General features: G+C 51.4%; 1 protein-coding gene across 2 annotated transcripts in view; it reads left to right on the forward strand.

The window, feature by feature from the left end:
* Window positions 1-14,931, forward strand: part of SLC8A2 (solute carrier family 8 member A2) — a 36,481-nt gene that overhangs the window by 12,707 nt on the left and 8,843 nt on the right. The window contains exons 3-8 of one of the 2 annotated variants that reach the window (XM_081505819.1): window positions 379-801; window positions 6,677-6,780; window positions 6,926-6,943; window positions 8,306-8,430; window positions 8,735-8,834; window positions 13,222-13,500. In XM_081505819.1, the coding sequence (XP_081361945.1) occupies window positions 379-801; window positions 6,677-6,780; window positions 6,926-6,943; window positions 8,306-8,430; window positions 8,735-8,834; window positions 13,222-13,500 (1,049 nt within the window). The remainder of the gene's footprint in view (window positions 1-378; window positions 802-6,676; window positions 6,781-6,925; window positions 6,944-8,305; window positions 8,431-8,734; window positions 8,835-13,221; window positions 13,501-14,931) is intronic. The other variant, XM_081505820.1, reaches the window with a different exon arrangement.

Genomic DNA, 14,931 nt, shown 5'->3' on the forward strand with positions numbered 1-14,931 from the left:
CCCTAAGACTTTGCATGTACTGTTCCCTCTGCCAGGTCTCCTGCCCACTAAATCTTCTCCCATGAAGCCTGCCTTGATCTCACCTTCATCACCTGTTTAATGCCCCTCCCCGCCACTACTCCTGAGGAGTTCCATGGTAGGAGGGAACCCCTCCATGGTTCTTGTTTTCCCTCTGCATCTCCTGCTCGGGAAAAGCCCACCTTCGTTCACCCTCGGTATTGTTTGTTTCACGTCTGTCCACCATTATACTTGTAAGTTCTTCCAGTGGTGCTGCCCTCTCCTCCAGGAAGCCCACCCTGACCCCTTCCAACCTCCCCAACCCGGCCCACAGCCCTGAGAACGACTTCACCCTTCTCTCTCCCCGCTCCTCCACCGCAGCGAGGGCACGCTGGTGTTCAAGCCGGGAGAGACGCAGAAGGAGCTGCGCATCGGCATCATCGACGACGACATCTTCGAGGAGGACGAGCACTTCTTCGTGCGGCTGCTGAACCTGCGCGTAGGCGACGCGCAGGGCATGTTCGAGCCCGACGGCGGCGGGCGGCCCAAGGGGCGGCTGGTGTCGCCGCTGCTGGCCACCGTCACCATCCTGGACGACGACCACGCGGGCATCTTCTCCTTCCAGGACCGCCTGCTGCACGTGAGCGAGTGCATGGGCACAGTAGACGTGCGCGTCGTGCGCAGCTCGGGAGCGCGCGGCACCGTGCGCCTCCCCTACCGCACGGTGGACGGCACAGCGCGCGGCGGCGGCGTGCACTACGAGGACGCGTGCGGCGAGCTCGAGTTCGGCGACGACGAGACCATGTGAGAGCGCGAGCCCGCCGGCCCCGGACCAGGGAGACGACAGGGGCCCGCGAGAGGGGCGGGGCCAGGGCGGGACGTGGTCCGAACGGGAGCGGGGCCTGGAAGTGGGCGCGGTCGAGAGTGGGCGTTGCCCGAACGGGGGATGGGGGGGCCCGAGGCCTCCGAGTGGGAGAATCTCGGAGAGGCGTAGTTTTGGAAGGGGCTTCCCTGGTGGCTCATGGTAAAGAATCTGCCCGCAATGCGGCAGACCCGGGTTCGATCCCTGAGTCGGGAAGATCCGCTGGAGAAGGGAATGGCAACCCACTCCAGTATTCTTGCCTGGAGAATCCCATGGAGAGAGGAGCCTGGAGAGCTAGAGTCCATGGGGTCGCAAAGAGTCAGATACAGCTGAGTGACTAACACAGTCTTGGAAAGGGGTGGAGCTTTGATGGAGCCCTGGAAATGGGGAGGCCCGGGGAGGTGGTACAGGGTCCAGAAAAGGGGCGGGACGAAGGAGAGGAGGGAGGAGACTGGAGTGAGGAGTGTGGTCAAGATGTTGGGACGAGACGTGGGCGGGTCCTTCGCGAACTGGGCTGGTTTGGGAAGAAGCGAGTGGGACACCAGGAAGAATGGCCAAGTGAGGAGAGAGGAGAGGAATTCGGGTGGGGCCTGGGGAGAAGGATGTGGCGAGCTTAACTGGTAGGACGGAGGAGTGTGCCCTGAGGTCCCTTTCGATGTGGGAAGGCGTCTGTGGAAACGGAGGGCGAGGCTGTGGGACAGAGAAGGGGCAGGGCCCAAGGACCCAGGTGGGGTCTGAGTAGTTGTTGTTCAGTCGCTCAGTCGTGTCCGACTCTGCGACCCCATGGACTGCAGCTCGCCAGGCTTCCCTGTCCTTCACCATCTCCAGAAGTTTGCTCAAACTCGTGTCCATTGAGTCGATGATGCCATCCAACCATCTCATCCTCTGTCACCCTCTTCTCCTGCCCTCAATCTTTCCCAGCATCAGGATCTTTTCCAATGAGTTGGCTCTTTGCATCAGGTGGCCAGAGTATTGGAGTTTCAGCTTCAGCATCAGTCCTTCCAATGAATATTCAGGACTGATTTCCTTTTGGATTGACTGGTTTGATCTCCTCCAACACCACAATTCAAAAGCATCAGTACTTCAGCGCTCCGCCTTCTTTATAGTCCAAATCTCACATCCGTACCTGACTATTGGAAAAACCATAGCTTTGACTATAGAGACCTTTGTCGGCAAAGTAATGTCTCTGCTGTGTAGCTTTGTCATAGCTTTTCTTCCGAGGAGCAAGCGTCTTTTAATTTCATGGCTAGGACACAAGGCAAAGGCTGAGGACAGCGGAAGGGGACGGGGGTCTAAGGAGATGGGGCGTGCCCTAAAGGAGGTGGGCAGGGGGAAGGAGTGGAGCTCTTGGGTAGGGGGAATGTGGGCGAGACTTTGGGGAAAGTCGGAGTAGGAATATGGGGGCCTACGAAGAGACACGGGCTGGGATGTGGGAGACCGAGTCTCCGGAGAGGAGCTGGCTACGTACGTACGCAGACATACAGACACAGCCAACAGGCGCTCCAGGCACATACAGTCACGCAAAGTCACGGACACAGAGTCAGGACTGTTCTCACGCTCAGACACCCGGCCACCCCCTTGCGCAGATGCCCAAGTCTCCCGGTGTGTGTGCAGGCAGCATCACATCCCGGCTCCCGCCCGCTCCCTTCCGCCCCCGCACGCCGGTCTGTCTCCCTCCTCCCGCCGCCCACGCTCTTCCCCGCCCCCCAGCAGAGCCCCCGCCGCGGCCACCTCCCTCTCCCCCTCCCAGCCTCTGCGGCTAGGCCTCCCAGCTCAGCTGCTCAGTGCTCACCCTGCTTCTTCACCTCTCCCTTTACGTCTCTGCGTCTCTCGCTCTCGGGGGAGTTTGTGTCCATCTCTAGATCTCTGTCCCCAGGATCCAGCTCTCTGACTCGGGTTATATTTCAGTCACAGACTCTCCATACCTTTCCATCTCTCTCTCTGTTCTGACTTGGGTTGAGGGCCCAGGGCACAATTCCAGGCCCCATCTCTCACACCCAAGAGGCAGAGGGCGTGGAGGGAGTTGTCTTTCTGCTTGTCCCAGTCCTACTTGTAGTCTACAGCTTCCAATCAACTTTCCGCCTGCGGCCGCGGGCTTCCACAGGCTCTCTCCTCCCCACCCCCACCCCCCACCCCCGCCACCCCTACGGCTTCCACAGGCTGGGACACCCTCTGCACCACCACCCCCCCACGCCCCCGCCCAGGCTTCCAGCTGTGGTTTCAAGAGACAGAGAGCAGGAGGCTAATTAGCGTTTAGGGAAACACATCCTTTTTCTGATGGGCACGCGCTAATTAGAGATGCTTCCAGACACAGCCAGGCTGGAGGGCTGACCCCAGGCAGGATCAACACGGAGATGGAAGAGAGACGCCCAGAGATATGGGGTAGCGGGGAGAGATGCAAGAGAGAGACAGAGAGGCAACCAGATGGGTGAAAGACAGGGAGACAGAAGAGACCTAGGGAAAGAGAGACAGAGCCAGAGTAGTGGAGAGTCCGAAAGAGAAACAAGAAAAGAGAGACAGAAAGACGCAGACTTAGAGACAGATGCCACGAGAGACGGAAACTGAGTGCCAAAGGCCCATCAAGAGAGGGGAAAAGAGGGATTTCCCTGGCGGTTCAGTGGCTAAGACTCTGCGCTCCCAATGCAGGGGCCACAGGTTCGATCCCTGGTGGGAGAACTAAGATCCCTTGTGCCACCTAGTGAGGCCAAAAAAAAAAAAAAAAAGAGGGAAATAGGGATTGGAGACTGAAATGGAGGAAGACTAAAGGGAATAGAGGTGCGAGGAGGTAAAGAGAGACATTCTTCTCTCAGAGGAGCCCAGGGGGACTCAGGGAAGGAAAAGTCCTGCTGATGCTACAGAGAGAGAGGAGTTTGGGTCAGCATGAGAGAATGGGAGATAGGATGAGAAAGAGACTGGGTGTAAAATCAGAGCCTGCAAGGGGTGGGAAAGCGGAGTTTCCAGGAATCGAGGGCAGGCGTGAGGATGACAGAATGTCAGGCTGGGGAGGAAGGCTGTTTTCTTTTTAAAAAATGATCCATTTTAACTGAGCTATAGTTGATTTACAATATTGTGATCATTTCAGATGTACAGCTAAGTAGTATATATATATATATATATATATATTCTTTTTCAGATTCTTTTCCATTATATATTGTTACAAGATATTGAATATAGTTCCTTGTGCTATACAGTAAATCCTTGTTGCTTATCTGTTTTCTATATAATGGTGTGTATCTGCTAATTCCATACTCCTAAAGCTGCTTCCTTCGACCTCAGAAAGTCCTGCCTTCATCTAGCTCCAGTTCCTCTTGCTGTCCTCTGCCGGTTGGGTTTCTCCTCCTTTTGGATCCCATGAGGGCACACTCATCAGAGTGCCAGTTGGTGCACGTTGTCACTGGGTGTCAGGGGACCACGGCGTGTCTGCCACCGAACGGGTGTCGGAGGTGTGTGTATCACCTTGTCAGTGTGTCAGCGTGTCAGCAGCTGTCTACTTGTGTCAGAGTCTGTGAGGAGCATGTGTCAGGAGACGACCCCATCTGGCTACGGTGTTTCAGCACCATGGAGAGCTCCCAGCCCACTCGTAAGGTGGGGGTCGGGCTGCCATTCTTTCAACCAACAGAAATTTTTAAATGTCTTGAAACCGAGAGTGGGTGAAGGTGGAAGTAAGCATACGTCCCCTTGTGACTGTCTTGTGTGTCCATCTTTGGGTGTCAGTGTGTCCTGGGCGTTCATGTGTTGAGATATGTCTGTATGGTTGAGACCCTTTTGCTTAGATTGTGTCCAGTTTGGCTGTTCCATTCTGTTCCATTCAGTCTCTCCGACACTGAGAGATGGAGATGGGGAGAGGAGAACACAGAGAGAAAGGCAGAGAGCCGGGGAGAGACTGAATAAACAGAGACACCAGGAGGCATCAAGAGGGAGGTATAAGGAAGGAGACTACATGGAATCACAGCAGGGGTCTTACAGGTTGGCATTGTTGTCCAGGCTGTGGTGGGGGTGTTGTGCTAATTGGCATCTGGTTCCGTGCGATTTTGTCACTGCATAGGGAATGTCTGCGGGGTATGATGGTGTGTGAGTGTGGGCGGTGTGATTGGCTGTGCTTCCTCTGCTGGGTGACTGTGTGGGCTGGGTGTTTGTGTTTCTGGGTTCTGGGGCCAAGCCTTGTGGTTCCTACAGCTGAGATCGCTGCTAGTGGCAGAGCTGTGGGTTATTGTGGGGTTGTGGGTCTTCATAATTGAGGGGGATCTGTTGTGTACCTGAAGGGGATGGATAACTTCTGGCTGTTTCTCCCCTCCCATCCCCTGGTTACTATGGCAGCTGGGACGCTGAGAAAATCAGTTAGCGCTCAGTTACCCCTCCAAATGAGGACAAGGGGCAGGAAGTTGGGGGTCTTCCAGGCTGAAGAATTTGAATTAACAGCTGTCTATGGAGGTCACAGTATATGCCAGGCACTGTTCTGGGCATTGGGGATACAGCAAAGAACATAAATGAACAAAGACTGCTGCTTTGGAGGAACTTACATCTTAATGTGAAGAAGCAAATGGCAAACAACAAACAAGATAAACCCACTTGGTGATGTGTTAGAAGATGATTTGAAACAACAAAGACGTGGAACATGGGAAGGGGACCGAGGGTGCTGGGGTAGGGGAAGGCATAAATTTCAGTATTAAAGAAGGTGGAGGGAGTGGGTCTCACTGGGAAAGAAGGTAAAGTTTGAACAGGGAACTGGAGGAATTGAGGGAACAAGCATGGGGGACCAGTGTTCTCAGCAGAAGGAACAGCTAGTGCAAAGACCCTGAAGCACAAGCAGGCTTGTTATTACGTTCTTGGAACACTGAGGAGGCCAGTGTTGCTGGGGTGAGTGTGTGAGGGGAGAGGGATGGGAGGCCAGGAGGGGAATGAGGGCCAGATTGAAGGGAGCCTTGTGAGCCATTCTCAGGACTTCAGCTTTTATTCTCTGTGAGATGGAAACCATGTGAATGATTTTTTTTTTTTTAGGGGGGTTTTGTTGTTGTTTGTTTTTTTGGTGGTGCTGGGTCTTCGTTGTTGCACAAAGGCTTAGCTCCCCATGGCATGTGGAATCCTCCCAGGCCAGGGATCGAACCCATGTTCCCTGCGTTGGCAGGGGGACTCTTAACCATTGGACCACCAGGGAAGTCTGTGTGAATGTTTTGAGCAGAGGAATCACCCAGTCTAACTTTGGTTTTATCAGGATCCCTCAGGTTGATACTTATTTTGAGTTTTTTAAATTTGTTCTTTTTGTTTTGGCCACACCACACCACATGTGGGCTCTTAGTTCCCAACCAGGGATTGAACCCGTGCCCCCTGCATTGGAAGTGCAGAATCTTAACCACTAGACCATGAGGGAGGTCCTCAGGTCGATATTTAATACAAACTCGGCAAAGATCCGACTCATTGGAAAAGACCCTGTTGCTGGAAAGATTGAGGACAAGAGAAGGGGGCGGCAGAGAGTGAGATGGTTGGATGGCATCATCGACTCAATGGACATGAGTTTGAGCAAACTCTGGGAGATAGTGAAGGACAGGGAAGCCTGGCATGCTGCAGTCCATGGGTCTCAGAGTCGGACCTGACTGAGCAACTGAACAATAGTAGCAGCTTCTTCAGATGTTTCTGAGCTTGTCTCTGTCAAATGGGGATAAGCAGAGAATCTTCCCCCCAGGGTGGTTGTGAGGATGAAATGAGATTACAGAGCCTGAGATGGAGCGAATGCCCAAGAAACCGATTGGCTAATGGGCGAGTTATTGGTGAGTCATTGGGGGGGGGGCCTTATGCTGGGGATTCTGCCTCTCCCTTCAGGAAGACTCTTCAGGTGAAGATAGTTGATGATGAGGAATATGAGAAAAAGGATAATTTCTTCATCGAGCTGGGCCAGCCACAGTGGCTTAAACGAGGGATTTCAGGTGAGGGGTGATGGGTAGGCTGTGGGAGAGGTAAGGGGTCCAGGGTGGGGGCACTTTTGGAGGTTCAGTTGTGGACCCTTCAAGTTCATGGATCTGAGCTTCCCAGAGAAGATCTCACCTTCTCCCTGTCTCTGTCTCTCCCCAGCTCTGCTACTCAACCAAGGTGAGTGGAGTTACTTCTGGGCTTTGGGAGGGGGGTCACTGGAGGGAGGGTCTCAGGGGTGGGTCAGAGCCTCAAGCTCCCCTCCAGATCAGGTTTGAGGCAGATTGCAGGTGCCATCAATTTGGTGGGACCAGTGTGAAATTGGGGTGACAGAGGCTTAAAGGCCAAGATCATGTTTTGTTTGTAGTTAAGATGGGGAAGAAATAAGTCATAGAATCTGATGTGGGTTTGTGGTGGCACCAGAGGGAATCAGGTTTGGAGTCGAATAGAACTGGGTTCAGGTTGGGGTTTTGGATCAGTATTATGACTGGGTCAAAACTAAAATTAAGATGGAGATTGGCTTCTGGGTTTGTGGTGGGATCTGATTAAAACTGGGGTCAGATTGAGGTCAAAGCTAAGGTTGGAATTTGAGGTGAGTTTGAAGGATTTGAGGGTAGATCTGGGGCCAAGGTCAGAGATTTGGGGTGAGAGTTGGGACTAGGGTCAGGGGCTTGGAGATAGTGAATAATTTTGGAGTTGAGATCAGAATTGAGGTTGGGGGTTAAGATTAGGGATAGGCTGAAGATGGTATTAGTCAGGGTAAGTAATACGAGCTGCTGTAAGAAATAGGCCCACAAATCCCAGTAGCTTAGCACAATAAAAGTCATTTCTCACTCAAGCATAGTTTTGAGAGTGTTCTTAGTTGGTGGGTGGCTTTCTTTTGAGACCTAGGATTGGGTTGGTACTGGGCTTGGAGCAAAGGGTCAGTATAATCTATCTCTCTCTCTCTATATATATATATATATATACACACATATATATATTCTATTTAATCTATATAATCAATATAAATATATTTTATATATCAATATACATCTATTTATATAAATAAATAATATATTTACTATTATGTATTTTATATATTATATATAATTATATAAAACGTCTTCCACAGGGTGATATTGGTGGTGGTGGTGATCATAATAAAGTAACATTTTTTGATTATTGTGTGCCAGACACTTTTCTAAGCCCTTCACGTGAATTAACTCCTATAACTCATAAACACCTTATGAGGTCAGTAGTTATTGTACCCATTCTGTAGATATGAACACTGAGGCACAGTGAGACTAAGGCATTGCCCATGGTCACACAGCTCCTCTACTATATGAACCTCAGAGTCCACCAACCGAACTTCGTGGACCAGCATGTGGGAGCTGGGCCTCAGGTTGAGGAAGGTGGTGGTCAGATGGGAGGTAGGGACAGGCTGAGGAAGCCTTACCAAGGAGGCATCCCAGAGAAGAGCACTGTTTTCTTTATGATTTGAAGAGGTGGTGAAGGCATCGCAGGTGCCCTGGCGTCTAACTCCCATCCCTCATGCTGCAGGGGATGGGGACAGGAAACTGACGGCTGAAGAGGAAGAGGCTCGGAGGATAGCAGAAATGGGCAAGCCGGTTCTCGGGGAAAACTGTCGACTGGAAGTCATCATTGAGGAGTCATATGATTTTAAGGTGATTTTCTGGGGGCCCACTTTTCTGGAGTCTTGCCTGATCATTTCCTTGGGGAGAGTCCAAGAGGGGATCAACTATGAGGGTCACAGGGAGGGGCACCCAAGGTCTGAGGACACCCTCTACTTCCCTCCATTAGCACCATGGACAGCACATGCCTCCCTTGTCCCTTCTTGCTAGTAGAACCCAGCTATGGAAAGTTGAGGACCCCTGAGCATGAGGTGTGAGCCCCAACCCCCAGGACCCCTCATGGAGCTGCCCTAAGGTGGTCATGGACCATGGTCTCTCCCCACCCTCTCATCCCCAGAATACGGTGGATAAGCTCATCAAGAAAACGAACTTGGCTTTGGTGATTGGGACTCATTCATGGAGAGAGCAGTTTTTAGAAGCAATTACGGTGAGCGCAGGTAAGTGGGGAGGGAGGAGAGAAGAAGAAGAGAGGGATGAAGAGACAGAGACAGACAGAAAAAGAGAAACGACAAGGAGAAGGGAAGAGGCACAAGGAGAAAAGATCAGAGAGAAGACAGGAGAGACACAGGGAAACGCAAAGAAAAAGACCAAGATACAGAGAGACAAAGGAAAAGATAGGGAACGAATACAAATAGGAGAGACAGACACATAGAAAAGCACAGAATCCTGGGAAAGGACAGAGATGCAGAGACAGCATGAAAGATGTAGAGAATGAGGAAGCAGAAGGCCAGAGAGAGAGGCAGAAAGTTGGCGGAGACAGGATCAGAGGTGGAGAGCTGTGGGAAGGAGGGGTCCCAGCCTGGGCTTTCTCCTGGCATTCAGGCAATTGGAGGGTGGAAACAGGTTAAATGATGAGGCCTCCGCTACTGGGCCTGGGCTCCTCTGTTACCATGGAGACAGTTACCAGGGCACCCAACTCTCCCACCCCAGTGGGGCTCACCCCTTAGGCCTCAGAAGGCCCACACTGCCCCCCTGTGGCCAGATGTATGATGACATGGATTCACAGGCTATCTTGAGACCCTTTGTGATAGAGATTGGGGAAACTGAGGCCCAGAGACATAGGAGGGACTGGCCTGAAGTCCCACAGGGAATCCAGAAAGGGCCAGGGTGGAACTCAGGACTTCTATTCCTTGCACAGCATCAGGTTTTCTTCATGGAGGCCAACCCTGGTGGAAACTAAACACACACAACGAATTGTGGTTGGAAAGAAACTGGTTAGTGGGATCAAAATAAGCCAGGCATCAGGGATGGAAAAGTACAAGGTAGCGGGCCCAGAGACACTAGATTGTAAGCCTAATAGAAGGGAAGGGGCATCCCCTCTGAAGCCACATTCCTCTTTCAACATCTATTTCTTTTTTTTTTTAATATCATCCATGAGTTTATTGTATTGTGGATTTATTTACATTGGAATCAATCGGCTTTGTGTACCTAAATAATACACTTGTTTTTGTTGTTGCTCTTTAGTCGCTAAGTTGTGTCCAACTCTTTGCAGCCCCATGGACTGTAACCCACCAGGCTCCTCTGTCCATGGGGTTTTCCCAGGCAATAATACTGGAGTGGGTTGCCATTTCCTTCTCCAGGGGATCTTCCTGACTCAGAGATTGAACCCATGTCTCTTAGGTCTCCTGTATTGGCAGGCGGGTTTTTTACTACCACCACCTGGGAAGGGATTCTCTGGCCCCAGTCTGATGTAGGGACATTGCTGGAGACAAAGAAATGCTCATGACAGCTTGGGCCCTATTCTCACAGAGCTCACTGTCCAGTGGGGGAGACAGACCTGTCACAAGAGAGTGACAAGCCAGAGTGGGCAGGCCTGGGTTGGGGGAGCCCAGATCAGGTGTCTGACCCAGCTTGAAGGTCAAGGAGGACTTCCCGGAGGAGGAGGCTTCTGATCTGAGTCTTCAAATAGGAATAGGAGTTAGCCAGGAAGAGAGCACCAGGTGGAGGGAAGTGTTGTGTATGGAAATGTGGGAGATTGTGGCACATTTGGGGATGGTGACTGGTTTCAGACATGAAGAAGAGGACTGGGATGAGCTTGGAGGTGAGCAGGGGCCAGACCCCAAAGGCCTTAGAGGCCACAGGAGGGGGCTTGGGTGTCATTTTAGATGCAGTGGGAAGCCATGGAATGTTTTAAATGAGGGAAGCTTCTGGAGAGGGAGAGCCTATAGAAGGAAGCGGGAGAGAGTGAGAGAGGGTGGGAGGGGGTATGAGCCGAGGCTGTCAAAACTGGCAGGAGAGACATCCCTGGTGGTCCAGTGGTTAAGACTCCGGGGTCCCAATGCAGGAGTCACAGGTTCCATCCCTGGTTGGAGAACTAAGATCCCATGTGCCGCACGATCAAATAAATAAGTAAATAAAATTCAAAACTGGCAGGAGATGGGCCAGGCAAGGTTTCAGAGGATGTGGCAAGCAATTTGAGCTTCAAGAACAGTGGGAAGCCAGAACAATGTCTCTAGGGACATAGTGAACATGAGAGGGTTCATAAAACTAAAACTGTGGACATGAGATGGTGGTCGTGGAGGCCACAGGTCTATAGAAAGCAGGTGATTAGATTAGAGGAAGTAGTGATAATAGTAACAGTAACAATAATCACTATGATGATGATAATGGTGAAGATGGGTTGAGTGTCAGGCAGCTTTGAAGTCCATTTCCTGGGGGAACTCATTTAATGAATGTCCCCAGAGTATCCGGGTTGGGGCTTGATCATTTTGTACTTTGTTCTGCAAATGGCTTTTGGTTCCTCATGTGAACACAAAGCGTTCTGGTTCTCACTTCCTTAGGGGATGAATCATGTCCCACCTTGTGCTTAGAGGAGCTTTTGTATTTCCTTTACCTCCTGTTCTCAGTGGAACGTTCTTTGCAGGCTGGACTTGGTTTTGAGCATCTTTGAATCCCCCCAGGCACTGGAAAAGGCCTTCAACAGCAATGGCCAGAACAATAATAATCGCAGTGGAGATGTGCCAGGTCCCATGGAGACCACATCACAGGGCCTGACTCATGCAATCATCACAGCCTTCTCGAGGCAGGTCCAATTATTGCTTCCATTTCTCAAATAGCTATTTGGAGGCTCAGAGAGGTTAGGACACTGATTCAAGATCACACAGCGGATCCAGCATTTGATACCAAAACGTCAGATCCAGAACCACAGCATACTCATAAACCTCCCTCTAGATGAGAGGTGCTGGAGAAGTAAGCAGAGGCCAGAGCCTGTGGGTACTGGAAGTGTGGGAGTGCAGGCCTGGGTCTGAGAGCAATAGGGAGCTAAGGCAGGATTTGGAACAGGGAAGAGGGAAGCCCCAAGAGATGCAATGATAGCAGCCCCCTCCTTCCTAAGAGGGTGTCCTCCCTGCTCCAGCATGAGCCATGTGGTCAGTTAGGAATTCATTCAGTGACAGACAACAGAAAACTTGACCATAAGTGGCTTAAGCACACTAGTTATTTCTCACATGGAACAAAAAAACAAAACTGTAGGAGACAATAAAAAGTTAGCAGCAGCCTAGTAATGTTCATTAAAGGCCCAGGCTCCTTCTTTATTTCTCTTTCCCATTCTCAGCCGTTGCCCTCATGGTTGCAAGATGGCTGCTGTACCTCCAGGTAACAAGTCCATATTCCAGGCAGGGAAAAAAAAAAAAGGCAAGGAAACAGAAAGGAGCAGAGTGCCTGTTGCATTTGAGTTTCCGGTTCTAATTTCCAGTTCCATTTTACTTATTTTATTTAAGCCAAGTGGCTATGTGAGGTGGAAAAGTAGGAAAGGGATATATGACCCAAATCCCCAAATCCACCAGTCTCTCTCTGCTTCCATGGCCACCAGCTGTCCTCTGCTCCTTGACATTCCAATGAGCCAATGGGTGAGACCATAGAAAGTGGCTTCATAATTTGGTGGCTGGTTTTTTGTTCCCTGACTTGCTGTGAGCCACTGGTCAGGGGTTACAGTGTTTCTTATCAGTACCCCTCCAGATGTAATTCTTGGCACACTCAAGTGTGTTCATTGCTTCTCATTCATTGCTTTCTGCTTATCAGTTTTGGGTGAGGGTAGGAAAACATTTCATTTGCACTTTCCCATTACACAAATCACTGCAGGTCAAAAGTGGGTTAAATTCGGTCACCACAGGTGACACAAACAACTCAGGATGAAGCATCCTTTACAAAACTCAGAAAACACATCCATGATAACAGTACCCCTATCGGGAAAGCCAGAGCTTTCCAGAAACCCTCTGTTTCTGTCTCTTGGCCAGACTGGGTCACATGGCCCCTCCTGCAAGGGATTCTAGGAAGCAAGTGTTTAGCTGAGGACATGACTGCTGCTGGCTGCAAGGAATTCTGGGAACATGAATATTTTTATCCGAGGACATCACTGTTGATAGCCCCAAGGGGTTCTGGGGAAGTGACTGATGTTAGCGGGGTACAGGGTTCTCTCTAGGTGCAGGGGATTCTGGGAAAGTGAGCACCTTTAGCTGAGCATGTGACTACCGTCAGCTGCAATGAATCAGAGGAAGTGAATATTTCTAGGTGCAGACATGACTGCTAGTAACTGTAAAAGCTTCTGGGAAAAGCCATGTCTTTAGCTAGGGATCTGGCCACCCCTAGCAGAAAGGACCCTGGAAAACTGGATATTTTTAGCTGGGCACGTGGCCTCCTCTAGCTTCAGATGATTCTGGGAATATGAATATTTTTACCTGGGCCCAGACAGTCTCCTAGCTGCAAGGGATTCTGGGAAAGTAATTCCTCTGGGAGTGAGACTCTCTGGAAGTTGAACAGAAGGGGGGCTCTGTAGGTGAGGGAGGAGGCACTGGTGTGTGCTCCAGCTGGGTCGTGTGCCCACAGGGGACGAGGAGGAGGAGGAGGACGGGTCCCGGGAGGAGCGGCTGCCGTCGTGCTTTGACTACGTCATGCACTTCCTGACGGTGTTCTGGAAGGTTCTGTTTGCCTGCGTGCCCCCCACTGAGTACTGCCACGGCTGGGCCTGCTTCGGCGTCTGCATCCTGGTCATCGGGCTGCTCACCGCCCTCATCGGGGACCTCGCCTCCCACTTCGGCTGCACCGTTGGCCTCAAGGACTCTGTCAACGCTGTCGTCTTCGTGGCCCTGGGCACCTCCATCCCCGGTAAGCTCTCGGGAGACTACTTGTTGGGGGGGGGGGGTCTCAGGGAAGCTAGGCAGGTGGAGGAGCCCAGGAGAAAGGTCCTGCAGAAATAGGGTAGTAGAATCACACAGAACCAAGTCCGGTGGGTCCCTTGGAAACAGGAAGGTGGGTATAATAGAATCTAGGTAGGGGGAGCCCATGGATTCAATTTGCTGCTGTTGTTTAGTCACTAAGTCGAGTCTGACTTTTTGTGACCCCATGGACTATAGCCCGCCAGACTCCTCTGTCTATGGGATTTCCCAGGCAAGAATACTGAAGTGGGTTGCTATTACCTCCTCCAAGAGATCTTCCTGGCCCATTGAATCCACGTCTCATGCATTGGCAGGTGGATTATTTTTTTTAACCACTGAGCCATGTGACTTGAATTCTCCCCAGAAGCAACCAGGTGGAATGTCCCATAGAAGTAAGGTGGTAGGAAATGGTAGAAACCAGATGATGGATTTTATCAGAAGGAAGTGGCAGGACATTGAAGAGACAGGTGTTGGAAGGCGAGGGGCATAGAAAGAAGGTGGGGACTTTGTAGAAACCATGCAGTGAGTTCCATGGAAACAAGATATTAATATTCACCTCCCCTCCCCCTGCCAAGGAACCAGATGGAAGATTCCATGGACCTCTGTTCCTCAGCATGATCAGAACCAGGCCACCAGGCTTTAACCAGGCCGGTTAAGGCCATCAAAGGGGCAGAGCAGGGAGGAGATGCCACTGAAAGAAGACTCAGAGGCTACAGCTTCAGTATATGCTACTGAATCGCCATGGCCAGGAATCTCTCCTTCCCCCCAAATCTGCGGGAGGGTCCCTTAGAAACCCGGTGGCGCAGACAGAAATTCCTGCAGGAGGGAGAAAACTAAGCGGGGAGCTTCACGCCTTTCTTTTCCTCGTCAGCAAATGCACCCCTCAGCCAGGTGGTGGCGCTGTAGGCCCAGAAAGCAGGTGGTGGGGCCTGCAGAAAGCCGCCACCGGTGAATGGGTCTGAGGCCTGCCCTCCACTCTGGAGACCTACGAACTTAGCAAGACATCCCTGGATGGAGGCCAGAGAAGCAAAGCTGTAGGCTTGACAAAAGCCAAGCGGGGAACTGATGGGCAAGAGGTGCCGGGTTGGCGGGGGGCTGACATTTGTCCAGGCAGGTGGCAATGGGCCTGTGGAAACAGGCAGGAGGAGGTTCATGGGAAACAGGGAGTGATTCCCATTGAAAGCAGGCAGCGAGTCCCAGAGAAAGTAGGCAGCGGGCCCCACAGAATAGAGCAGATTCCACAACACTATGGTAGTGTGTCCCACACAAAGTAGACTGAGTTCTACAAAAGGCAGGCAACAGATCCCACAGAAAGCAGGCAGCAAGTCCCATATAGAGCAAGCAGCAGAGCCCATAGAATACAGACTACGGTGGGGAATAA

The sequence above is a fragment of the Giraffa tippelskirchi genome, chromosome 7 (genome assembly GCF_054371585.1).
Source record: "Giraffa tippelskirchi isolate mGirTip1 chromosome 7, T2T-mGirTip1v1.2.pri, whole genome shotgun sequence".
In the NCBI taxonomy this organism is placed as follows: domain Eukaryota; kingdom Metazoa; phylum Chordata; class Mammalia; order Artiodactyla; family Giraffidae; genus Giraffa; species Giraffa tippelskirchi.